At 47.1% G+C, this 23,978-nt stretch overlaps 3 protein-coding genes and 1 pseudogene across 4 annotated transcripts in view; 3 read left to right on the top strand and 1 right to left on the bottom strand.

Annotated features, from left to right (window-relative positions):
• The window catches only part of LOC136395739 (calcium/calmodulin-dependent protein kinase kinase 2-like), a 1,028,348-nt gene that overhangs the window by 870,494 nt on the left and 133,876 nt on the right, over positions 1-23,978 (top strand).
• LOC136393978 (maestro heat-like repeat-containing protein family member 1) lies at positions 519-21,753 on the top strand. The gene is made up of 12 exons (XM_066366527.1): positions 519-728; positions 6,756-6,854; positions 7,400-7,478; positions 8,031-8,141; positions 9,093-9,166; positions 14,840-14,953; positions 15,162-15,206; positions 15,996-16,139; positions 18,283-18,442; positions 18,929-18,981; positions 19,565-19,681; positions 21,670-21,753. Exons 2-12 carry the CDS (start codon positions 6,840-6,842, stop codon positions 21,751-21,753), a joined length of 996 nt encoding a protein of 331 aa, XP_066222624.1. The 5' UTR covers positions 519-728; positions 6,756-6,839.
• On the bottom strand, positions 10,621-11,209 carry LOC136393979 (actin-related protein 2/3 complex subunit 3 pseudogene; annotated as a pseudogene).
• Positions 21,851-23,978, top strand: part of LOC136395728 (maestro heat-like repeat-containing protein family member 7) — a 54,060-nt gene continuing 51,932 nt past the window's right edge. For both annotated transcript variants that reach the window (XR_010749377.1, XM_066370976.1), the window contains exon 1: positions 21,851-21,915. Coding sequence is in view for 1 of the 2 variants with exons in the window: in XM_066370976.1 (XP_066227073.1) it covers positions 21,865-21,915 (51 nt within the window). In the remaining variant the exon portion in view is untranslated. The remainder of the gene's footprint in view (positions 21,916-23,978) is intronic.

The raw sequence follows: 23,978 nt of genomic DNA, 5'->3' as shown, positions 1-23,978 counted from the left end.
GTACCTGAGCCACGCTGCGCTTTGCGGTGCCGCGCAGATACAGTGCTCCTTTCACTGACCACCAATGAAAGAGGTGCCCTTTCCGGAAGTGCGGCCAGGGTTGGATAAATGGCTTCAGGGGGCCACATGGGGCCGGAGGGCTGTAGTTTGGGGACCCCTGCCCTAATCCCTACCTTTATCTCAAACTTCATTCCTTACATTACCTAGCCTCGGTCACACTCCCTCATCTTCTCTCTCACCCCTGCGTACTCCCCGGGCAGCCACTGCCGCTTGCCCCCACCTGCTTCCCCAGCAGCAGCCCCTAATCACCCGGTGCTTCTCGCGCCGCAGCGCCCCTCACCCCCTCGTGCTTCCCGAGCAGCCACCCCTCACCCCCAGGGGGCTTCCCGCGCCGCCGACCCTTTTCCCCGGCGTGGTTCCCGAGCCGAGCTCAGCCCGAACCCCCGCGTGCTTCCCGAGCCGCCGTCCGGAGGCCCCCCCCCCCTCGCTTGATCTGCTGTTGACCACTCCCTCCGCCCGGGAGATTTCGCAATGTTGATTCCTCAGCGGTTGTGCCCCGTTATTCCGTGCGCTGGGCAGTGAAGGCGAGCGGAGCTCTGTCGCAGCGGCCTGTCCGCACGGTGGTCCCAGTGCTGGTGGGGCAGCCTTGCCTTCTAACCGCAAACTACTCCAAGGATTAGACTCTCAGGCTACCTGCCCTCCGGGGTCTGGCTCGGGAGCCACAGTCGGTGAGTACCAAGCGAGCGGTGGGAGAAGCTAGCAATCTAGCTGGTTGGCTTTTTTGGGGGTGGAATGGGGCTGGGGTGAGTGTTTGTATGGCATGTCTTTGCTATTCTTTTCTTGCAATCTTCCTGTGTCTTTTTGTTTGAGACGTGTCTTCCTCTATGGAAGGACACTTTGGTTGTTTCCATGTCCTGGCCACTGTGAATAATGCTGCAAGAACCATGGGGTTATAGGTATCTTTCCATATCAATGTTTTCGAGTTTTGGGGGTATATATCCAGTAGAGGCATTGCTGGGTCATGGGATAGTTGCATTCTTAATTTTTTGAGGAACCACATAAACCAGGGGTCCCCAAACTTTTTACACAGGGGGCCAGTTCACTGTCCCTCAGACCGTTGGAGGGCCGGACTATAAAAAAAAACTATGAATAAATTCCTATGCACACTGCACATATCTTATTTTAAAGTAACAAAACAAAATGGGAACAAATACAATATTTAAAATAAAGACCAAGTAAATTTAAATCAACAAACTGACCAGTATTTCAATGGGAACTATGCTCCTCTCACTGACCACCAATGAAAGAGGTGCCCCTTCCAGAAATACTTCGAGGGCGGGATAAATGGCTTCAGGGGGCCGCATGTGGCCCGCGGGCCATAGTTTGGGGACCCCTGATCTAGATCAGTGCTTGATTAAAAAATCAGGAGAAGGTGTGTGTCCACCAGGGTCCTGGAATTTCAAGGGTTGTATCAGAATTCTGCCTCTGATAGAAATGTTATACAAATATTAGATAATTTTTATGAGCAGAAGACCAAGAACCAGAACCCCAATTTTCTGATTGTTGTTTTCAGTCCTCCCAATTCAATGGTATTTCTCAAACAAAGCTCTTCCAACTTCTAATGGTTATTCTGCACAAAGAAGGAGTTTATTTAGTAAAATGGGTGGGAAATGCAGAGTTAAAAACTGAACAAATATCCTAACTGTAGGACTTCTCAGAGCCTTCAGAATGTGGGTTAGTCTGGTCCTCCACAAAGCAGGTACCAACATGGAATTGAGGTGCAAGAGAAGTTGGAGGAACAGCTGTGAGGACGACAGGGAAAGAGGCAGAGGAGGCTGGGAGAGCCATCAGACTGAGTAGCAGGTCTGACCCTTGACAAGGCGAAGGGGGAGGGAAGGAGAGAGCAAAGTCTTAGATTATAGTGTTGTTCTCAGAAAGTTTCAGTAATGCCAACAGGAGTCATTGAGCCCACCTCACCATCAGAAAAGCCCCACATCTTGCATGAATAGGCCTGCCTCAGTGGACTTGCCATACTCAGTCATTGGCGGGGAAGCACCTGTGGGGACCTAGGCTGTTTTAACTCAGTGATGGAATTTAGAGTCTGGAGGCTGCAGGTGTTGGTCAGTTCTGCCCTCCAGAGTAGGCATCTGAGAGGCACATTTTTCATGGTTGCTCAGTATGTTAATATGCACTTGTACATTTCCACGAGGAGACTGAGTACAGCATCCATTAGCATCAAGTGTCCAGGGGTCAGAGTTTGTGGTCTTCCACTGCACTCCCACCTCAGTGCTATTTGAAGACCTGACCTTTCTCACGTATGTGCTCTGAGTTTTCTCCATTAGTGGAGCAGCCAGTCTCTTACTTCCTCACCCTCCTGTCACACGTCTTTATGTTGCCTAAGGGTAAGGTCAGTGAATGTGGAACTGAGGTTTGCTTTGTGTAGGCAGTCAGCCAGTTGGAGGATGAAGTCTGTAACGTAAGTGCTAGTCTGTGGATTGGTGCAGTAGAGATTCTTCCCTACATTTTGACTGCGAGTGGAAATATTTTAGCTATTTCCACCTTCTCTCTCCTCTTTCTCTATCATGCCGGGAGGTAGTGCTTGAAAATTGAGATATTTGTCAGTGTGTCATAGAATGGGTTTGGATATCAGCTAGTACTAACCAGCTCTATTTAGGGGTGTTGGCTGAATTCGGGGTTCCATCAGGCAAACCAAAGAAGAAGAAATGTTAAATATTCAAAATCCAGTGCACGGATTTCTGCTCTGGTCGTGACGGAGGAACTGAGGCCAGAGTTACTCTCTTCTTTGAAACAACTAAAAGACCAGGCACGATACAGGAAACAATAGTTCTCGAGCCATTGAATCTCAGGCAACAAACAATAGTGATCCTTGACAGACAGGACAGGCGTGATATAAGCCCTATAATCACTCCAGCTTACTTCCTTCAGAGAGTTTCCAGGAGTGGCAGAGGGAAAGAAAACCCAGGAAGAGTCTGAACGGCTCCCTGAGTTGAGAAGAAAGCCATGAGAGTATAGGGAGGCCACGGTAGCTAGAATTTACAGGGTGGGTCCTAAACAGTCCATGTGTGTAAACAAGTGATCCCTGGTGAGGAAGAATCAAGACTTGAAAGAACAAGCCACAACTCACAAGGGCCAAGAATAATAACTGTTCATACCAATGAGCCTTAAAACCTCATAATTCACAGGGTCTTAGGTAGAGGACTGAGGGTGGGGGTGGAATTAGCAGCAAGCTGAATGTTCTTCTGGTCCTGTCTAACAAATTTAAAAGCAGAACCCAAAAGGATCAAATTATTTCCAAGTAACTTTAACTGTGTCCTAGGAAAAACTCAAGAATATTTATAGGAATACAAAAATATCCAGCACCCAATAAGATAAGTTTACAAGTGGTATGAAGTAAAAAAAATCACCAGGCATGCAAAGAAGCAGGAAAATGTGGCCTATAATAAGGAGAAAATGAAAACTAACCCAGAGCTCACCTAGATGTTCGAAGTAGCTTATGATGTTTACCCAAAATCTATGTACTCTTGTTGATCAATGTTACCCTGTTAAATTTAATCTTTTAAAAAAAAGTAGTAGCAGACAAGGACATTAAAACAGACATTATCTAAATTATCCTATTGGCTTAAAACTAGTGGAGAGATTAAGTAAATAATAGAAACCAGGATAAAGGTAGATTTTAAAAAGACCCAAATTGAACTTCTAGAACTAAAATCTGTAATATCAGTGATGAAAAACCACTGGATGGGATTAATGACAGATTTGACATTGCAAAAGAAAAAAAAATAGTTAACTGGAAGACAGCAATAGAAACTACACAAAATGTAACAGAAAAGAGGTAAAAAAATAAATGAAGAAGAAAGCATCTATAATGAGGCACGGAACGACTTCAGGCAGCCTAATTTATGGACAATTCAAGTTTTCTCCTACAGGGCAGAGACAGAAAATGTATTTGAAGGAATAGCGGTTGAAAATGTCCAAATCTGAAGAAATGAATAAACCCACAGATCCAAGATACTCAACCCCAAACACAAGAAATCATACCAAGTCATGTCATAGTAAACTTTCTCAAGACAAGTGGAAACAAGAAAATCTTAAGTGCAACAAGTAAAAACAAAAACATGTTCATAAGGAGGAATAAAGATAACAATAACAGCGTATTTCTTTCTTTATTGATTTATGTACTTTTTATTCAGTGAGAGGAGGGGAGGCAGAGACAGACTTCTACATGCACTCTGACCAGAACTCACCCGGCAAGCCCCCTAGGGGCTGATGCTCTGCCCACCTGGGGATGTTGCTCCATTGCTCAGCAACCAAGCTCTTCTTAGCACCTGAGGCAAAGACCATGGAGCCATCCTCAGCACCCAGGGCCAACTCACTTTAATTGAGCCATGGCTGCAGGAGGGGAGGAGAAGAGAGAGAGATATATAGAGAGAGAAATGAAGGGGAGAGGTGGAGAAGCAGATGGGCACTTCTGTGTGCTCTGACTGGGAATCAAACCCAGGACATAGACATGCCAGGCTGATGCTCTACCAGTGAGCCAACCAGCCAGGACCAACAGGAGATTTCTCAGTGGAAACAACGCAGGTGAGAAGATAGTGGAATAACACCTTCGAGGTACTGGATAAACACTGTCATCCATGGAAGAATGAAATCCTGTACCGGCAACTATAGGGATAGACATAGAGGGTATTGTGCTGAGTGAAATAAGTCAAAGACAAATGCCATATGATTTCACTTCTTTGTGGAATCTAAAAAACAAAACAAACAAGCAGAACTGAGCCACACCCATAGATACAGAGGACCTTTTCATGGTTGCCAGATTGGGAGGGGGTTAGGAGGTTGAGGAAAGAGGTGAAGGGATTAAGAAGTACAAATTGGTTGTTACAGAATTGCCATGGTGATGTAAATGATAGCATTGGCAATAGAGTCAATGATGCTGAAATAACACTGTATGGTGTCAGGTGGCTAATAGATTTATTTATCAGGGTGATCACTTTATAAGTAATTTAAATGTCTAGTCGCTGAGTTGTACACTTGGAACAAAATATTGTATGCCAATCGTAATTGAAAAATAAAACATGATTTAAAAAATGGATAAATATGATAAATAAGACTGCATCAAGTGAATAATTTCTCTTCTTTGAAAGCTGTTAAGAGAATGAATAGACAAGTCTCAGACTTGGAGAAAATATTTTCAAATCATATATATGTATCTATCAATCAAATACATAAGGAATTCTCAAAACTCATTTTAAAAGTTTTAAAATCTGGCAAAAAATTTAAATAGATGCTTCATCAGAGACTATATGGCAGCGGTTCTCAACCTGTGGGTCGTGACCCCGGTGGGGTTGCCTAAAGCCATCGGAAAATACTTAATGCATATCAGGTATTTACATTTCGAATCATAACTGTAGCAAAATTACAGTTATGAAGTAGCCACCAAAATTATTTTTGGGTTGGGGTCACTGCAACATGAGGAACTGTATTGCGGGGTCACGGCATTAGGAAAGGTTGAGAACCACTGCTATATGGAGATGGCAAGTTAGCACAGGAAAAGTTGCTAAACATCATTTAAACTTTGGGGAATCTAAAACTACAGTGAGGTGCTATTACACATCTGTTAGAATGTGAAGTGGCACAGTCGTTCTGGAGAACAGCTAGGGAGTTTTTTAAAAAGTGACAGTAGATTGGTGGTCACGAGGGAAGGGAAAGGTGTTGGGAGAGGTTACAAAGAGAAAAGGGGAGACTTTTGGAGGGTGATGGATATGTTCATTATCTTAACTGTGGAGATGGTTTCAAGGGTGTTTCCATTTATTAAAACTTATAAGCTTGGGCCCTGGCTGGTTGGCTCAGTGGTAGAATGTTTGCCCGGCATGTGGAAGTCCTGGGTTTGATTCCTGCCAGGGCACACAGGAGAAACACCCATCTGCTTCTCCACCCTTCCCCCTCTCCTTTTGCTCTCTCTCTCTCTTCCCCTCCTGCAGCCAAGGCTCCATTGGAGCAAAGTTGACCTGGGCACTGAGGATGGCTCTGGTTGCAACGGAGCAATGGCCCAGGTGGACAGAGCATCGCCTCTAGTGGGCATTCTGGGTGGATCTCAGTTGGGTGCATATGGGAGTCTGTCTCTCTGCCTCCCTGCTTCTCATGTCAGAAAAAAAATCCCCCCTCCAAATTTACTAGATTGTAACTTTAAATTTGTGTAGTTCATTATATATATCCATTAAAAATTAATAAAGCTGTTTTGAAAAAAGTTCAGTGGAATGTTGATGCATGTGAAAACCAAGGCTATTGTAGTGCTCTCATACAAGTGATAACAACCCATAAAACAATTTAATCCATGAGGTAAAGGTGGCTATTTAGGCTTTTAAACTTGGCTTTCCAAATTTTGAGTCAGGACAATAGAGTGCAGTTCTCTCTGTGGCCATGAGTACTTCATCCTACTTCTTGAAGTCAGCCAACACCTGCAGTGTTGAGTTGCCCTAAAAGTTTCTGTGGAGTAATGAGGTTATTTGAAAGTAAGTATAGCTTCCTGGTTGAGGTGGAAGGGCAGGTCATGGCTCTACTGGGCCATGGAGAAAATGGCCCCTAGGCCTTTCTTGAAAAGGCCCAAAGAGTAGTGTGAAACTTAGAGGATACTGTAGCCATGTCCTCAGAGAAGATGTGAGGACAGAGGCTTTCCCTGGAGGCTGTGGCAAAGGCTGGCCGAGTGGCGCTGACTATGTCTTTACACACTACAGTGCATTTGCAAACTCTTGACTGCTCTGGCTGGCAGCAGCTGTGGACGTCAGAACCTGGAATCTCAGGTGGAGACCATCACAGGCATGCTCTTCAACCTGGTGAGTGCTGCGGGGCTGGAGTGCCCGGGGCTTGCTCTCCCTCTCTTTCTTGGAGGTGATGGTTACCCCGCCCAGCTCACAACCTCCACACAGCCCCAGGGTTTTTCTCACTGTGACCTTAACTGTACACACCTCAGGCTTCCCTGGAACAGGTCTATGCCTGGGTTCTGGTCCCAGAGTGGACATTCTCCTCGAGGTAGATTGGACACATTTTGTATGTTTCTTGGGGTGAAGGCCTTTTTTGCTCCCTCTAAGTTGGCTAAAGGCAGAATGTTCAAACCACTCCATGCCTGTGGGAAACGGCAGGCTTTCTGTGTTGCAACCTTGAGGAGGAAGAGGACAATTGAACATTTTGCAAAAAGGTGTTACCTTCCATATATTTCATTTGTTGGCCACTGTCTTCCTTGCTTTGGGGCTGTGTATTTTCATGTTCTCCTATGGCCAAGTGCCGGATTTTCCATGGCTGCATCCCTCAGTGTTTTCATCCCTGCTCAGGGCCCTTGGGTTTAGTGCTCCCATGTCTGATGGCCTGGGTCTCCCCACAGCTGAGTAAAGAAGTCCAGCGATCAGATGCTTACTCTGTGGAGAACCACAAGCTTATTCTGAAGGCTTTCTCCACCCTGAGTAAATTTACATCTTCCCGCCCGGTTGTGGGTGTCCACGGGCACTCAGGACCTACTCTCTCCCAGGCCTGTGATGGGGCCTCGGTTCCCACGAGGGGCTTTCGTGCTCCAGGCAAGATGCAAAGTAACCCATGTGAACTTTGCCTGCAATTCAGTGCATCTCAAAGGGATTGGACATTGTCCCACCCCCGCCCCTTTTGTTCCCACCCCATTCACCTGGGGTTGTCTTCTCTTCTCCTTTGGTGATCCCCAAGTCAGAAAGGTGGTGATGTGATTACAATACTCATGGTCATGAAAGAGGTCCTGACCTACGGGAGGGCACACCTACGGGTGGGGCAGGCGAAGGGCAGTCCTTGCTGGGGAAGAGCGTCTGCCCCCATGCTTGGCACGTGGTAAATGCTGGACAAACACTGGCTCTCTTCCTTATTTTCTCTAACCTAATGGGCCCTAATTTATCTTGCCCATGGGATCAGTTGTTGGCCATGAGCATGATTTACTCCTCCTTACCACCTGCCACTCACACATGACTCTCTTTACGCATGTCCTCTTATAGCCTGGTTATACAGCGATCAGCTGGTTGTCTTAATGCAAAAGTTCGCGGAGTCCAACGATCCAGGCAAGATGGTATTAGCCCTTCAAGTATTCACAAAAGTGTTCGAGAATGGTGAGTGGGAACTGAGCCTGCACCTAGGGATCTTCTTTCTCGTGAGATCTCCTTTGTCTGGGAGATACTCCCATACAGTAGTTAAAATACAGCTTGAAGCTGAGTGGGCTCATATCTTGGCTTTGACTCTTACTAGCTGTGCACACTGGGGCCCATTACTTTTAGTCTGTACCTCTCTTTCCTCATTTGAACAATGCAGGTAACAGAATACTCACCTTTAGGCATTTTAGTGAGAAGTAAATGAGAAAAGGTGACGTGCTGAGGCCAGTGCTTACTCTGCAGTCAGTCTGCAGTGGTTTAGTGTGTGATTACTATCTTGGAGTGTAGGCTTCAGTTGCAGTCAGGTGCTCAAACCTCTACTGTGTGCCTAGCACAGGGTGAGGCACAGAAAATACACACATGAATAAGATACGGCCCTTCCTCTCAAGGAACTCACTATTAAGTAGGGAAGAGGAGGCTGTTCACACAGCAGAATGGTGCACGATAATACGTGCTAAGTTATTTCAATGTGAGCACGGCAATGGGCAACGAGTGCAGAGAAGGCAACAGTCGGGAGGCAGGACTGACTAGGAGCTGTCCTGAGAGCAGGCAGGGGACCGAGTCAGCAGAGGGAGCTCACACAGAAGAGCAGTGCTTGCAGTTCCGAAGGGTGAGGTGTGAGGTGTGCAGAGGGCGAGGGGAACAGCTCACCTGGAAAGGCGGTGTGGGTGGGCAGTCCTGGGAGACTGGCAAGGGCTGACGCTCAAGTGCCAGCCTGATGAAGATACTGTTTGAGGCCACTCTTTAGTCTGGTTTGCAGCAGAGGGCTGGAGGAGATAACTTATGGGGTTTGACCTGGCCTTTGAAGATCAGGACTGTACCTAAAAGCCCTCCTACTGGCTGTCCTCTGCCTCCCAAAGCAAGAGGGGGAGGGAGGACACTGACCCCCGTGCACGTCTGTCTTTTCTCTAGTGCCACAGACAGAGGAGCTGCAGTGCAAGGTGATGAATTTCATCATCATGGTGATCCAGAAGGACCACAAGCCAGTGAGCAGAAAGGCAGTGTTCGGGCTGGGAGGGCAGTTGCTGTTTTGAGACCTTGAGGTCTGGTAAAATGGAGAGGGGAGGGTTGCAGGGGACAGGAGAGAGGTAAGGCACCCTCGCGAAGCAGTTCTGGCCTCAGACTGCTGCCCATGGGTTACATTTGGGCTCTTTAAAAGTGAAAAAGGTTTGTCCTTGGCTGGTTGGCTCAGTGGTAGAGCGTCGGGCTGGCGTGTGGAAGTCCCACGTTCGATTCTCGGCCAGGGCACACAGGAGAAGCGCCCATCTGCTTCTCCACCCCTCCCCCTCTCCTTCCTCTCTGTCTCTCTCTTCCCCTCCCGCAGCCAAGGCTCCATTGGAGCAAAGTTGGCCCGGGCACCATGGCCTCTGCCTCAGGTGCTAGAATGCCTCTGGTTGCAACGGAGCAATGCACCAAATGGGCAGAGCATTGCCCCATAGTGGGCATGCCGGTGGATCCCGGTGAGGCGCATGGGGGAGTCTGTCTCTCTGCCTCCTTGCTTCTCACTTCAGAAATATTAAAAAAAAAAAAAAAGTGAGAAAACTTTGACAAGTGGACAGGTGGTTCCTTCATATTTTCTGAGCCTCTTTTCTGGGCAGCACTGTGGTGGGCCCAGTGGGGTCATGGAGCTCTAAAAAAATACTAATTCTGTCTCCTGAGGATTCACAGTTTGCTTGGGGAGAGAAGTCCTCAAACATTGCCTCTGGTGTGGGGTCTGAGAAGCCATATATATATTGTTTTCTTTTTAAAAAATATTTTTTTGTATTTCAATTACAGGTGACATACAATATTATGTTAGTTTCAGGTGTACAACTCAGTTATTACAGATTTATTTATATAACTTATGAAGTGATATTCCCAATAAATCTGTTGTGTCTGACACCACACGTAGGTATTACACCATTATGGACTGGATGCTTTATGCTGTAATTTACATCCCATGACAGTTCTGTAACTGCCAATCTGTACTTCTTAATTCCTTCACCTTTTCACCCATTCCCCCACCCCTTCTCCCATCTGACAACCATCAACATGTCCCCTGTGTGTATGGGTGTGTCTCAGTTCTGCTTGTTTATTTTATTTTTTAGATTCCACAGGTAAATGAAATCATATGACATTTGTCTCTGTCTGACTTATTTCAGTCAGCACAATACCCTCTATGTCCATCCATCTTGTTGTTGGCAAGATTTCAATCTTTTTTTGGTTGAGTCATATTTCTTTGTATATATATGCACCACTTTTTCTCTTTTTTGTGTTAGAAACTTTTTTATTACTTATTAAGCCCAGCTTGATACTTCAGAAAATTTTAAACTACCTTTTGACAATTTATTTCCTCCCCCCTTCAATTCTTGCTAATGAACTTTTCAAGTAAAGACACATTTACTTCTCTCTTCTCTGTAAAGACTTTATGAAGGAAAGGCAAGCAGTGGTGTCCGTCTTGCTATAAAACCCTGGCTATGGCTGTGGAAACAGCATCTGCCCAGGCTCCCTTTTTCTGTCCAGGTCCTGAAAGACTCTTGTTCATGAATTGTCTCTTCACAAAGCAAGTCCATCACTTGCTGGGTATATCATTCTAAGTCTTGAAAACTTTCTCACACAGTCTCAGACCAGTCTCTTGCCTTAGCTGTTGTAGACAGGCCCTCATCACTTCGTCTTTTTGTTTATTTGCAGGTTTGGCATAAGTTGCGTTAAGTGGTAAAACAGGCTCTCCAGAAATGGGGAAATTAGTGCTTCCCAGTGTGTACATTTCTTTTCACTTTCACTTTTGCTTTGGAATCAGACTTTTGGAGTTTTTTAGGCACTCAGAAATGTAGAGAGTTATGAATTCAAGGTTCTATCAGCCTAATTCGTAATTTTGTAGTTTGTGAAGAAGACATTGGCTTTGAAATAATAGACAGTTTCCTCCACAATGTCTATATCTTTTGAGTCTCTAGGAGCAGGTCTTTGAACTGACTTCTGATAGGCAACAGTGCCATGTTTCCAATGGGTTTGGTTTTGGGTTCCATGAGAGAAGAGTGGTAAGCTGGCATCTTGGTGGCCCCTGAGTCTTAAGTGTCAACGCAGATCACCACTTCTTTATCCATTCATCTCTTTTTTATTTTTTTTATTTTTTTTATTTTTCCGAAGCCAGAAACGGGGAGGCAGTCAGACAGACTCCCCCATGCGCCCGACCAGGATCCACCCGGCACGCCCACCAGGGGGCGATGCTCTGCCCATCCGGGGCGTCGCTCTGTTGCGACCAGAGCCATTCTAGCGCCTGAGGCAGAGGCCACAGAGCCATCCTCAGTGCCCGGGCCAACTTTGCTCCAATGGAGCCTTGGCTGCGGGAGGGGAAGAGAGAGACAGAGAGGAAGGAGAGGGGGAGGGGTAGAGAAGCAGATGGGCGCTTCTCCTGTGTGCCCTGGCCGGGAATTGAACCTGGGACTCCTGCACGCCAGGCCGACGCTCTACCACTGAACCAACCAGCCAGGGCTATCCATTCATCTCTTGATGGATACTTCAGTTTCTTCTGTAACTTGTGCCTATTGTAAATAATGCTGCAATGAACATTTGGATGCATGTGTGTTTTTCAGTTTAGTGTTTTGGGTTTTTTTATATAAATATCCCAAAGTAGAATTGTTGGGTCTTTCTATGTCTCTCCTTATAGCCTTTGATAGCCTTTGTTTTAAAGTCTAATTTGTCTGGTTTAAGTATTGCTACTGCAGCTTTTTGGGATTTTTTTTTTCTATTTTCCTGAAATATTTTTTCTATCTCTTTACTTGCAGTTTCTCTGTGTCTTTTGATCTGAAGTGAGTCTCTTGTAGGCAGCATATGTAAGGATACTGTGTTTTTATCCACTCAGTCACCCTATGTCTTGATTGGAACCTTTAAATTTATTTGCATTTAACCCTTTGAGTAGTATGAACGTTCCTGTATGTCCTCGTGTCTCCTGACCATCCAAAGTACAATCTTACAAAAATTTTTATTTTAAAAATATGTAAGGCTGCCTGACCTGGCAGTGGCGCAGTGATAGAGCATTGGACTGGGATGCAGAGGACCCAGATTCGAGACCCCGAGGTCGCCAGCTTGAGTGCGGGCTCATCTGGTTGAGCAAAGCTCACCAGCTTGAACCCAAGGTCGCTGGCTCGAGCAAGGGGTTACTCAGTCTGCTGAAGGCCCGCGGTCAAGGCACATATGAGAAAGCAATCAATGAACAACTAAGGTGTTGCAACGAAAAACTAATGATTGATGCTTCTCATCTCTCTCTGTTCCTGTCTGTCCTTATCTATCCCTCTCTCTGACTCTCTCTCTGTCACTGTAAAAAAAAAAAATATGTAAGGCCAAAATTGAGACTCATGGACATGGACAGGAATGCAGTGGTTACCAGGGGGGAGGGGGGAAGGGGGCACAAAGAAAACCAAATAGAAGGTGACGGAGGACAATTTGACTTTGGGTGATGGGTATGCAACATAATCAAATGTCAAAATGATCTGGAGATGTTTTCTCGGAACCTATGTACTCAAATTGATCAATGTCACCCTGTTAAAATCAATTGTCTAAATAAAATTAAAAGTAGAAAAAAATGGCCCTGGCCGGTTGGCTCAGCGGTAGAGCGTCGGCCTAGCATGCGGAGGACCCGGGTTCGATTTCCGGCCAGGGCACACAGGAGAAGCACCCATTTGCTTCTCCACCCCTCCGCGCGCCTTCCTCTCTGTCTCTCTCTTCCCCTCCCGCAGCCAAGGCTCCATTGGAACAAAGATGGCCCGGGCGCTGGGGATGGCTCTGTGGCCTCTGCCTCAGGCGCTAGAGTGGCTCTGGTCGCAACATGGCGACGCCCAGGATGGGCAGAGCATCGCCCCCTGGTGGGCAGAGCCTCGCCCCATGGTGGGCGTGCCGGGTGGATCCCGGTCGGGCGCATGCGGGAGTCTGTCTGACTGTCTCTCCCTGTTTCCAGCTTCAGAAAAATGCAAAAAGAAAAAAAAAAAAAAGTAGAAAAAAATGTGTAAGACAACATTTAAAAAAGGTAAATATATGTTCTTCTTGTTTCCATAGGTTGGTTATCAAACAAACATGATTTTAAGTTTATAAAACTGTAACTGGAACTAATTTCAGTTTTTGAAAAAAAAACACCTCACTCCTGGGAGTCATTGAGCATGAAAAGTACTCACTAGTCAAAGGGTTAAACTAATTGTGGATAGATATTTAGTTATTGCCTTTTCATATTTTTAATCTTGTCTTCCTCCTCTTCTTCTTAAAGAAGATCTTTTAACATTTCATGTAATACTAGTTTGTTGGTGATGAACTCCTTTAGCTTTTTCTTGTCTGGAAAGCTCTTTATCTGTCCTCCTACTCTAAATGATAACTTTGCTGAGTAGAGTAATTTTGGTTAGGTCCTTGCTTTTCATCACTTTGAGTATTTCTTGTCAATCCCATCTGGCCTGCAAAGTTTATATTGAGAAGTCAGTTGCAGTCTTATGGTAGCTCCCTTATAGGTAACCAACTGCTTTCCTCTTGCTGCTTTTAAGACTCTCTTTGTTAACCTTTTACATTTAAATTATGATGTGTCTTGCTGTGGGCATCTCTGGATTCATCATGTTTGGGACTGTGCACTTCTTGGACTTAGATGTTTATTTCCTTCACCAAGTTAGGGAAGATTTCCATCATTACTTATTTTCAAATAGGTTTTTAATTCCTTGCTGTTTCTCTCCTCCTTCCAGCACCCCCATGATGCAAATATTTGTATACTTGATGTCATATCAGAGCCTTTTAAACTATCCTCATTTTGGGGGCATTCTGTTTCCCTTTTGCTGTTCTGATTGGCTGTTTTCTGCTACTTTATCTTCCACGTTACAGATTCAGTACTCTGTGAGGAACTGTATTTTTACCAAGCTGTGCAGCCAGTGTTGTAAACAGCAGAGATTTCCAGCTCTGGATCACAGAGGACAGGGGAACAATGGAGCAGGAGAGCAGTGGTTTGAGGTGCCAAATGGATGACAGTGGCGTTATCCCTAAACACAAAGTCCAAAACTTCAGAAAGTTAATGGAGAGCTTGGAGTCTTGAGGGTTGGGCCTCTGGACTTGTGGGATTTGTTCCTGGTTTTCCCTGGGAAGGCCAGAACATGGCACTGTTTTAAAAAAAATTTTTTTAAGACTTTATTCATTTTAGAGAGAGAGAGACAAAGCACACACATGAATAAGAGAAAGAGAGAGAGAGAAGGGGGAAGGAGCAGGAAGCATCAACTCCCATATGTGCCTTGACCAGGCAAGCCCAGGGTTTCGAACCGACAACCTCAGTGTTCCAGGTCAATGCTCTTATCCACTGCGCCAGCACAGGTCAGGCCATGGGACCTTTATTGGGCCTAGATTCTCCCGCTATCCAACGCTCCTGCTAATTTTCATAGCTCTGGAGAGATAAGGTGTGGGCAAGCTAAGTGCTTAGAGTTTTCTAGAGGGATGGTGGGAGCTAAGGTGGGTTAGAACTTCTGGGTGAAGTACAAACGTGGTCAGGTTCATTGGCTGGTGGTCTGTGAATATCTGGAGTCACACGGGGCTTGCAGTCGGGAGCACTGAGTCCCTCACCTACTTTGGTGCTTTGTGTCGTCACCTGGAGCGTGAAGGTCATACTGGGAGTCCCTGACCTGCCTTCCTGTCTTGCCATGTAATGGTCTGTGACCCCACAGGTGCCGAAGGCCCTCTTGCACTTCATTGAGAAGCTGGGCATGCACAACTACCTGGACCTGCCTGAGGGGAACTCTGTCATTGACTATGTCATCAGGATCCAGTCTGACTCCTCAGTGAGCAGGGCCTGGGCAGGGAGGGTCCCGGGGTTGGGAGCAGGCCTCAGGGGAGGGAGGAGATGAGAGAAGGAGAATTGGGAGCAGAAGGGGAAGAGGAGCGTATGCCTGGCACAGGTGTGAGTAGTGAGCCAGGGGAGGCTTTGAACTCAGAGACTTAGCTAACATTGGTTTCAGATTTAAATTTTTCCTTTCTTTTAAATTCCAGAATGAAGAAGGAATTAGAATAATGTGTTCCAGAATCCTACAGATGGTACAAACAGCAAGGGTCAAACAGGCTTCTCCATATTCCCCATGCACTCTCTCCATATTCTCCCCGGGCTCCCAGATCACTCCCCCGACCCTCAGACTGTACTCGGCACCCTGCACCATCTGGCCCCTGTGCTGTCTCTCCCACCCCTCGCCACCTCCATTTGGTTCTACTCAAGTGTCTGGGTTCCTCTGAGTGGTGCTCAAGACCGCAAAAGAGGGTCACGGGTGGTGGGCCTGGAGGCCTGAGCTTGAGTTCTGCTCAGCCAGTTTCTAGACTTAAAATGTCGAGTGACTTGTTCTCCTAGCTGCAGTTTTTTCTTTTGTACAATAAAAATAAAAAGGTGTGTGTGGGGGGGTGACTATATTCCCTGCCTGTTGTTAGCTACCCCTGGAGTTTCTTGGAGGCTCCTATGAGCTGACGTGTGTCAGAGCTAAGTAAGGGGCTGAGGGAGGGAAAGGATATGAGTTTCCTCTCCATCCCAGTAAGCTCTGCCTCCTGACCATCAGCAAGTCTCTGCCCCTGGAAGGTGGTTACAAGTCACACATTCCCAATTTCAAGAAGCCTTCATCTGTCAAGTCCTTCCTGCTGTAATTTTAATAAGGACCTTGGTTATATTTTACCAATATGGACTGGGAAGGGAGGGAGAAATGACCATGAATGCATTAGGAGGCTGTGTACAGAGGCCTCAAATGCCCCTCCAGGAATGGAAGACAAGGTCATGGGTTTGGAGAACTTATGACTGGTGCTGCTTAGGGCACGCATTGAACTTCTTGCCATATCTCCTGCCAGGTCTCTTTACCCAAACTGCTCACTTTGGTGTGTGATCCCAGCTACACCTTCGCCTTCGTGCTCCTGAGTGGTATAGCCACAGAAATGGCTCTGGAGACCCACTCCCAGGCAGGACTCCCTACCTCGACTGCTTTCAAGACAGCTGTAAGTACAAGGGTGGGCAGCCTACAGTGAGGGGCTCGCTGTGAAGGCTCAGGCTGCTGTGGGCATGGAGTGGTGGGGAGGGAGGCTGGCTGAGACACTGCAGGGGTAGTGGGTGTGGGAGAGCGGGTGCAGTCCTGAGAAGGAGGCAGCAGATCCCGAGCCTGGGCAGTGGCAGGAAGAGTAAGACAAAGGTTAAGACAGCACTGTAAGGCTATTTGACTCCATGACTGTAAAGAAGACACCTCTGGGATATTCAGTTCCTTTTTACGTTTACTCCTTCTGCTAATGCTGGAGTTGAGAAGTACAAATATCATTCATTACTGAGTGAAGAACACACAGTCATTTCTGAACCATAGTTCTTCCTTTGCCCCCAAACTGAGCCTCACCCTCTGCTCAACCCATCCCCAACCTCTATTCCCAGTGGGGTCAGTGTTAGAGGTAGCAGGTACTGTGCTCAGCACAGTACTTGGTGTGTGCCTAATAAGGCTGAAAATGTAATGGTTCGTTTTTTAAGCAGAGCCAAAATGTCACGAGTCCCCATGGTATTGGCACTGATGTTTCGTCTCCACAATGCTCTTTCTCCTCCTCTGAAGCACCGATGGGGAGCTGACAGTGGAGGTGGAGAATTCTGGAGCATGCACTCACTCTCTCCGTCTTTTATCTTCTCTTTAACTTAGCCACCAGGCTGATCTCCCCAGAGGAAGTCCTGACCTCTCTTGTGGTAAGTGATGCTGGAGGCCTAGAGCTTTGAGGTCTGCTCAGCCAGTTTCTAGACTTAAAATGTTGAGTGACTTGTTCTCCCAGCTGCAGTTTTTTCTTTTGTAAAATAAAAATAAAAGGATGTGTGTGAGAGGGGGGGTGACTATATTCCCTGCCTGTTGTTAGCTACCCCTGGAAATTCTTGGAGGCTCCTATGAGCTGACGTGTGTCAGAGCTAAGTAAGGGACTGAGGGAGGCTCCATCCATCCCTTCTCTCATCCACCCCAGTCATCCCTTCATCCCTCCATCCATCATTCTACAGATAGTTGAGTACTCTATTACAGGCACTATGGTGGATATGGAATTAAAAGGTAGGGCCTAGGATCTTGAGGGCTGAAGAACTTGAAAGGGAAGTGGGCGCATAGTGGTGGGGTCTGGAGATGGGGAAGGGGTGAAGGGTGGGAGAGGCTAGCCTGTCTCCTATGTGGCCTTATTGTGAGCTGCTCTCTGTTGACCTTGGACAAGTCTACATGCCTTTCTGGATCTCTGTTGTTGTTTTTTTAAGTTTTTTTTTTTTTTTTTCTTTAAATCTTACTTTGTTAATTTTACAGAGAGGAGCGATGGGTGGAGGGATGGCTCAAGAAGTACAACTCATAGTTGCTTCACTTTAGTTGTTTATTGACTGCTTGTCATATGTCCCTTGACTGGATTAGGCCAGGGCTTCAACCAGTGCTTCAGATTCTCTGTCGGTGCTTTATCCATTACGCCACCAAGGTCAGGCCTGGATCCCTGAGTTCTCTGTCTTCCGGATATTATGTGTTAGAATTGTGAACACTTGGGGTGACAGAGGTAGGCCTGCCCTTGAGGTGTTTATGCCTATAGCAGAACAGACCCTGGGCCGACGCCAGTACTCATGGAAAAGGCACTGGCCCTGCCTTCAGGAAATCATGGTCTGCCTGAGTGAACAGACAACAAAGTGGGCAGTTATTCTAAGCACTGTGTCAGGATGGAAGTCTGCACTGTGTCTTGGTAGCACAGGGAAGGACTGTGGGACTGAACAGAGGAGCTTTCTTAGAGGCTATGCACTGCTTAGGGTTGCTCAGGACAGTTCCGATCCTGGCACTGAAAGTTCAGTCTTAGAGGGGAAGACAAGCTTGGGAGTAACCATGTATCCCGTGTGATTAGTGTACTAATAGATGAATGCACAGGGTGCAGTGGTATCTTAGAAGAGCAGTGAGCTGCCGTGGTACCTAGGAGTCAGGAAGGCCTCACAAGAGGGGTGATGCTTTTAGAATATCTTGGAGGATGTTAGAGTTCAACAGGTGGAAAAGAATGTGGAGGGTGTAAGCTCCAGCTCTATCATTCTGTGGGTTTTTTGTCATTTTCTTCCTTCTCTTGCCTTAAATCCTGCCTCTGTCTCCTGCTTGCTGCTCTTGCTTCTCAGGTGTTTTCTCGGAAGCCCTACAGGGAAAAGACGTTTGGGACAAACGCTCTACAGCTCCTAGATGCCCTGCACCCTCTCACCTCCCAGCACCGCCCTATCTACAAAAAAGTGGGCCAGCTGTGGAATATGGAGATCTCCCAGATGTTGAAGACACTGGATGGTAAGGGGTTGTTTAGGAGAGGGGAGGAATGGAGCTGAGGCAGGGGGCCAACTCCAGAAGAGATGGAGGCTCGAGGTGCAGGATGGACCTTCCTTGGGGTGAGGAAAACTAGGACCATCCTCTCTGTCCCTCTGCGATGCTGTAGGATGGGTCTGCTTATTTGGGTGATGTTCTGCACTGAGAAGAGGTGAAGACCGGGCTTCTGTGGCTCCCGAGTTCCCAGAACGATTTCTGCCCATTCTTTGGAGCGGAGGATCAGGGAAGAGTGTGGGCTTTTGAAACAAACAGAGCAGTTTTGTGCCCCGGGCTCTGACCACTCGGCTAGCTGTGTCTGTTTGGCTTTGGCTAGTCATCCATCTTCTGGAGACTGTAAAGTGGGAGAGCGATTATTCTGTAGGCTCAGCACCACCTAGTGTTCACATGGGTTTCCCATTCTCCTGGCTGGGGCCTTCCTGTGGGGTGGTCCCGTGCTCTGTTTTCTCCTAGATCACACTGAGCAGAGCCTGAATCAGGAGGAGTGGGAGGACACGCTGCTCTGGGTAAGCACTCCCCAACACTCCCCAAGTGCTCCCTCCCTCCACACTTGCCTTCCTCCTCTCTTCAGGTTGATGAGAGGGGATGGCCCCATGCCCCACAAACTGAGGCCACTTTCAAGGTCTTTCCCGCTCAGGAGAACCTCTCTCTGTGGTCCCCATGCCTCCTGGCCCTGCATCAGAGGATCTGACTATCCTAAGCCTTGGCTCACCTTCCCCACCCTTGAGGCCCTATGTCTAAAATAGAGGAAGTGAAAGGGCCCTAGCAAGTGTGTCCTTGGGCAGAGTCATTTAGCTGTTCCATGTCTCAGGTTTTTCATCTGGAAGTAAGCCCTGTCTTTCAGAATTCAATAGGATGATATGGGCGAGGGCCATGTAAATTGGGAAGGGCTTCACACATGTAACTGGCATTAACATCCTGTCACTGTGCTATCATTCTCCAGTCCCGACTAGCCCCACCATGTGTTTCACCTTCTCCCCCTAAGTCACAGACCATGGCCCCTGTCTCTTCTTCTTGACCCCACTTCTGTGGGGCAGAGAAGGCCTACCACTGTCCTTTGAGGTCATCTTCTCCCTTCCCCTTCCTCAGTTTTTACATGAGACATTAGTGGCCACTAAGAATGACCACTGGGTGCAGCGCCTCATCAGAGTTGTCTTGGCGAGGATAAATTATTTCAGCAACGATGACTACGACGCCGCCGATAAGGTGTGTCTGGCTATGCAGTGGTTGGGGGGGGGGGTAGGGAGGAGGGTGGTGGTGGAGGAGCCACGGGGGGCTGTAGAAATGTGCATGAAGGGCAGGCCTTGGGGGAAAAGCAAACTGGTGTTCCTGCAGCCTGGGGGTCGAGGGGTGGAGAGGACCAGGGGCCGGTGGTCACACTGGCACGACAGACATATCGATGTGTCTTACATTTGTTTAGTGTTTTAGGCTTTTATCTAGAGCTTTGCTGTCTCGTCTTACTTGAACCTCCCTGTATGCTGTTAACAGAATGGAGCTGGTACTTGGGTATAGTGAAAAGATGATTGATTTTAAAACAGATTTAAGCAAGTTAATCCAAGTAATACTGTATTTGAGGGCATACTATAGATTAGGGACTGTGCTTCACGTTGAGGATACAGAGCTGAGGAAGAAGAAATGTGGGCTCCTTTCCTCGCAGAGCACAGGGTCTGTGGTAGTGGAGGCCTGCGTCCTGTCCTGACTTCTCCATGGGCTCCCAGTTCAGTCTGGATTAAGTGTGTAGCATCCTTGTGATTTCAGTTGCCTCACTTGGGAAGCAGCAATCGCAAATTCTGCATCACAGGAGAGTGACTGAGGACTGAACAAGGATGCTAGTGAACGTGCTTTAACTCCAAAGCCTTTTAAAGCCTAAACCCGATAGCTGTTGTTACTCCTTCCTTGCAGATTGAAAATACAATTTGGAGGGATTTCTAGTCTTAAGCAAATGACTGGTAAAACTGGCACTTGAATCCAGATTTCTTGATTTTGAATCTTGTTTTCCTATTACCAAGCAACACTTCATTTGGGCTCTGGGGAAGGAGGTTTTCCAGGAAAGAAGCCTTATTTCCAAGACTGTTCTATAATTATTAACAGATACTTATGAAGCACCTTCTGTATGCACATCTTTGTAGTTGGTAGAATAAAGATACAAAACAAAGCAAGCAGAAGTTCTGATGATCAATTCAGTTATTAAAAATGTGTACTAGATGCCTATAGCAGAACAGACCCTGGGCCGACGCCAGTACTCATGGAAAAGGCACCGGCTCTGCCTTCAGGAAATCATGGTCTGCCTGAGTGAACAGACAACAAAGTGGGCAGTTATTCTAAGCACTGTGTCAGGATGGAAGTCTGCACTGTGTCTTGGGAGCACAGGGAAGGGCTGTGGGACTGGACAGAGGAGCTTTCTTAGAGGCTATGCACTGCTTAGGGTTGCTCAAGACTCTTCCGATCCTGGCACTGAAAGTTCAGTGTCTAGGGAACCGCTTCCGTCCTGGGCACACCGGGAAGGAAGATGGGGCTCCTGCCGAGGAGTGAGTCAGGCTGGAAGACCAGTAGTCCTTGGCCAGCTAAGCAGAAGTGTGGGTGCCTTCAGTCAGGTTTGACTGATGCAGAGTCTAAGGTGAGGGCTCTCGTCAAGTGACTTATCAAGGAAGTGCTCTCGGGAGAAGTTGTGCTAGAGCACAGGGACGCAGATGAGGGGAGAGGAGAGTCTGAGCAAGGATGTGTCCTGATCCCATCAGAGCCCTGGGTGGAAACTTCAGGGCAGAGTCTGTCCAGCCTGGAGTAAAGTGTGGGGCACTTGTACCCTCACATCCCCCATCCTTCCGCTTGTCAGTTGTTGGCTCCAGGATTTCAGGGTTGGTCTGGGATGGAGGGGAGAAGGAATAATGCAGCACCCGGCACCTGGGCAAGGAGGCCCCAGTCAGCTCAGGGCAGCCCTGTCCCAAAGGCAACAGAGGGCAGCTCTTCACAGAATGCCTGCAGCAGTTGAAGGGAGAACCCTCAGGTTGGGACAAGGCACCATGAGTGTCTGCCAGAGCAGGAAAGGTGCCCACAGAGAGGGGTTGTCAGGAAGTGAGTTTAGGCATCAGGGAAAGTTCCTAAAGGATGAGCCCTAAGGGGCTGAGAAATTAGAACTACTGCTTTCTCTTCCCTCTCACTTGAGCCCCCGTTCTGTAGATTCCTGCCCTATCCAGATGCCCCCAGAGAGCAAGGAGGCTGGGATGCAGGAAGCGGCTATGGGCGAAGGTGGCGGCGAGCCTTGGAAATGCCTGTCCTAAGCTTGTTCCAAGCTCTGCATGACCCTGCCCTCCTATTCCTCCTAGGCTTTTCTATACAAAGTCTTTGGCTTCAGCCTGCGGGCCTCAAGTGATGAGATCCTGGTCAGTACGATGGTGTCCTCCCTCCTCCGTACTTCCAATGAGGAGCTGCAGCAGAGGGAGGTAAGGGAGAAGGCAGTGGCGAAGTGGGGAGCATGTTCAGATTAAGAGGCAGGATGGCAAGGTGGCTAAAGCTCAGACCTTGCAACCAGGCCCCCTGGATTGGAATCCCAGCTCTGCCACCTACCAGCTATGTGGCCTTGAGCAAGGTATTGAACCTCTCTGTGCCTCAGTTTCCTCCTCTGGAAGTGGAGGCTATGGTGCCTTCCTCATGGGATATTTTCTTAAAAGTTCTTTTTTTTAAAATAATTTTATACTTAAGGAAAAAGTCCCAGAGAATTTGTTTATTCTTCTCTAAGATTCCTAAGATCTTAATGTTTTTCTGTGTTGCTTTATCATTCTCTCTCATGTAAACTTTATAATTTACTTATTAAGTTATTATTATTGCATTTACTGAATCTGAAATGGAAGCTGAAGTCATGATGTATATGTACCCCTAAATACTTTGTTTTATATTATCTAAAAATAAAATATTCTCTAACATATGCACAGTGCAGTGATCAAAATCAGGAAATTCACATCTATAGCACTGTTATCTAATTTATAGACCCAATTTGCAAATCATCAGTGGTCCCACCAAAGTGTTTCAGAGCTCAAGAAAACATTTCCTGGCCAATTGGCTCAGTGGTAGAGTATCGATCCTGCATGTGGAAGTCCTGGGTTCAATTCCCGGCCAGGGCACACAGGAGAAGCGCCCATCTGCTTCTCTACCCTTCCCCCTTTCCTTCCTCTCTATCTCTCTCTTCCCCTCTCGCAGCCTAGGCTCCATTGGAGCAGAGTTGGCCCGGGCACTGAGGATGGCTCTATGGCCTCCACCTCAGGTGCTAGAATGGCTCTGGTTGCAACAGAGCAACCCCCCGGATAGGCAGGGCATTGCCCACTAGTTGACTTGCCGGGTAGATCTCAGTCTGGCGCATTCAGGAGTCTGTCTCTGCCTTCCTGCTTCTCACTTCAGAAAAAGATGGGAAAAAAAAGAAAAAGAAAACATTTTTTTCTCTGCTCTGGGATCTAATTCAGAATCAAACAGTGCATTTAGTTATTTATCTGTATTGTTTAATCTAGAACAAGTTACTCATCTTTATCTTTCACAATCTTGACATTTAAAAAAGGTACAGACCATTTTTTGTAGAATGTCCCTCGATATTGATTTGTTTTGCATTTTCTCAAAATGAGATTCAGATCATGCATTTTTGGTGATGTGTTGTAGGATGGTTGTGAGGATTGAAAACATAAAAGCACTTAGAAGAGTGCCTGGCATGTAAGCATTCTGCACGGGGATTATCGGTAGTGTTGGTGTCTGTGCTGTCAGGCTTGCCCCTCTCCGGGGCCCTTCCCCTGCCAGGTTCTCAAAGAATCCCTTACCATCACGGGCAGCAGCAGGTACTTACCAAGCCCAGGTTACAAGCAGTATCAATGGGGAAATAAGACATATATGGGAGGGAAACAGCTAACTACACAGAATAGCCCTACTGAAAGCTGCAGGAACAGTCACTGAGGCGTAGTGACTATGTGGGCTGGCTGGGACTGGGACTGCTTGGGGCGAGTTTACGAGAAGGATGAAGACAGGTATTCCCATATAACATTGTGAGTCAAGGCTCAGGATCGAGAGCTTTTGGGATCACGTCTAGAGAAGAGTCAGTGTCTTGTGGGACTAGATTGCAGAGTTCTTTGACAAGGATGTAGGGTGACTTCTCTGGCTAGCACTTGGGGATAGATTCGATACAGAAGACAAAAAGGGGAGAGGACATCCAGGATGGTTCCTGGGCTACTGGTGTCGCTGAGAGGAGGCTGAGACCAGGAACCAAGGACAAAAGGGGGAGCAAAATGATGCATCTGTATTTGACTGGGAGGAGTGGGGTGCCACAGTAGAGCCAGGTGGAGATGTCTAGTAGCCATGTAGATATAGAACTCAGAACTGGGCTGGATGTCTAGATTTAGGAAACATATTTTCCCAGTCTGTAAAACGGGGGTGATAAAATTTAACTCAAAGCATTAGTGTGAGGATCAATGAGATAGCATGTGTCAGGCTGGTCCAAACTAAGCAGGTAGTATTCCTGTGATGTCAG

The sequence above is a fragment of the Saccopteryx leptura genome, chromosome 2, assembly GCF_036850995.1.
Source record: "Saccopteryx leptura isolate mSacLep1 chromosome 2, mSacLep1_pri_phased_curated, whole genome shotgun sequence".
In the NCBI taxonomy this organism is placed as follows: Eukaryota; Metazoa; Chordata; class Mammalia; order Chiroptera; family Emballonuridae; genus Saccopteryx; species Saccopteryx leptura.
The sequence above is the reverse complement of the archived record's forward strand: the minus strand, read 5'-3'. Positions and strand labels throughout refer to the sequence as shown.

Bases quoted from the DNA above. Each gene is read 5' to 3' on its own strand.
- LOC136393978 (XM_066366527.1), top strand. The intron at 14,954-15,161 runs GTGAGCAGGGCC...TTTAAATTCCAG, and splicing joins GGATCCAGTCTGACTCCTCA to AATGAAGAAGGAATTAGAAT. The intron at 18,982-19,564 runs GTAAGCACTCCC...CCCCTTCCTCAG, and splicing joins GGGAGGACACGCTGCTCTGG to TTTTTACATGAGACATTAGT.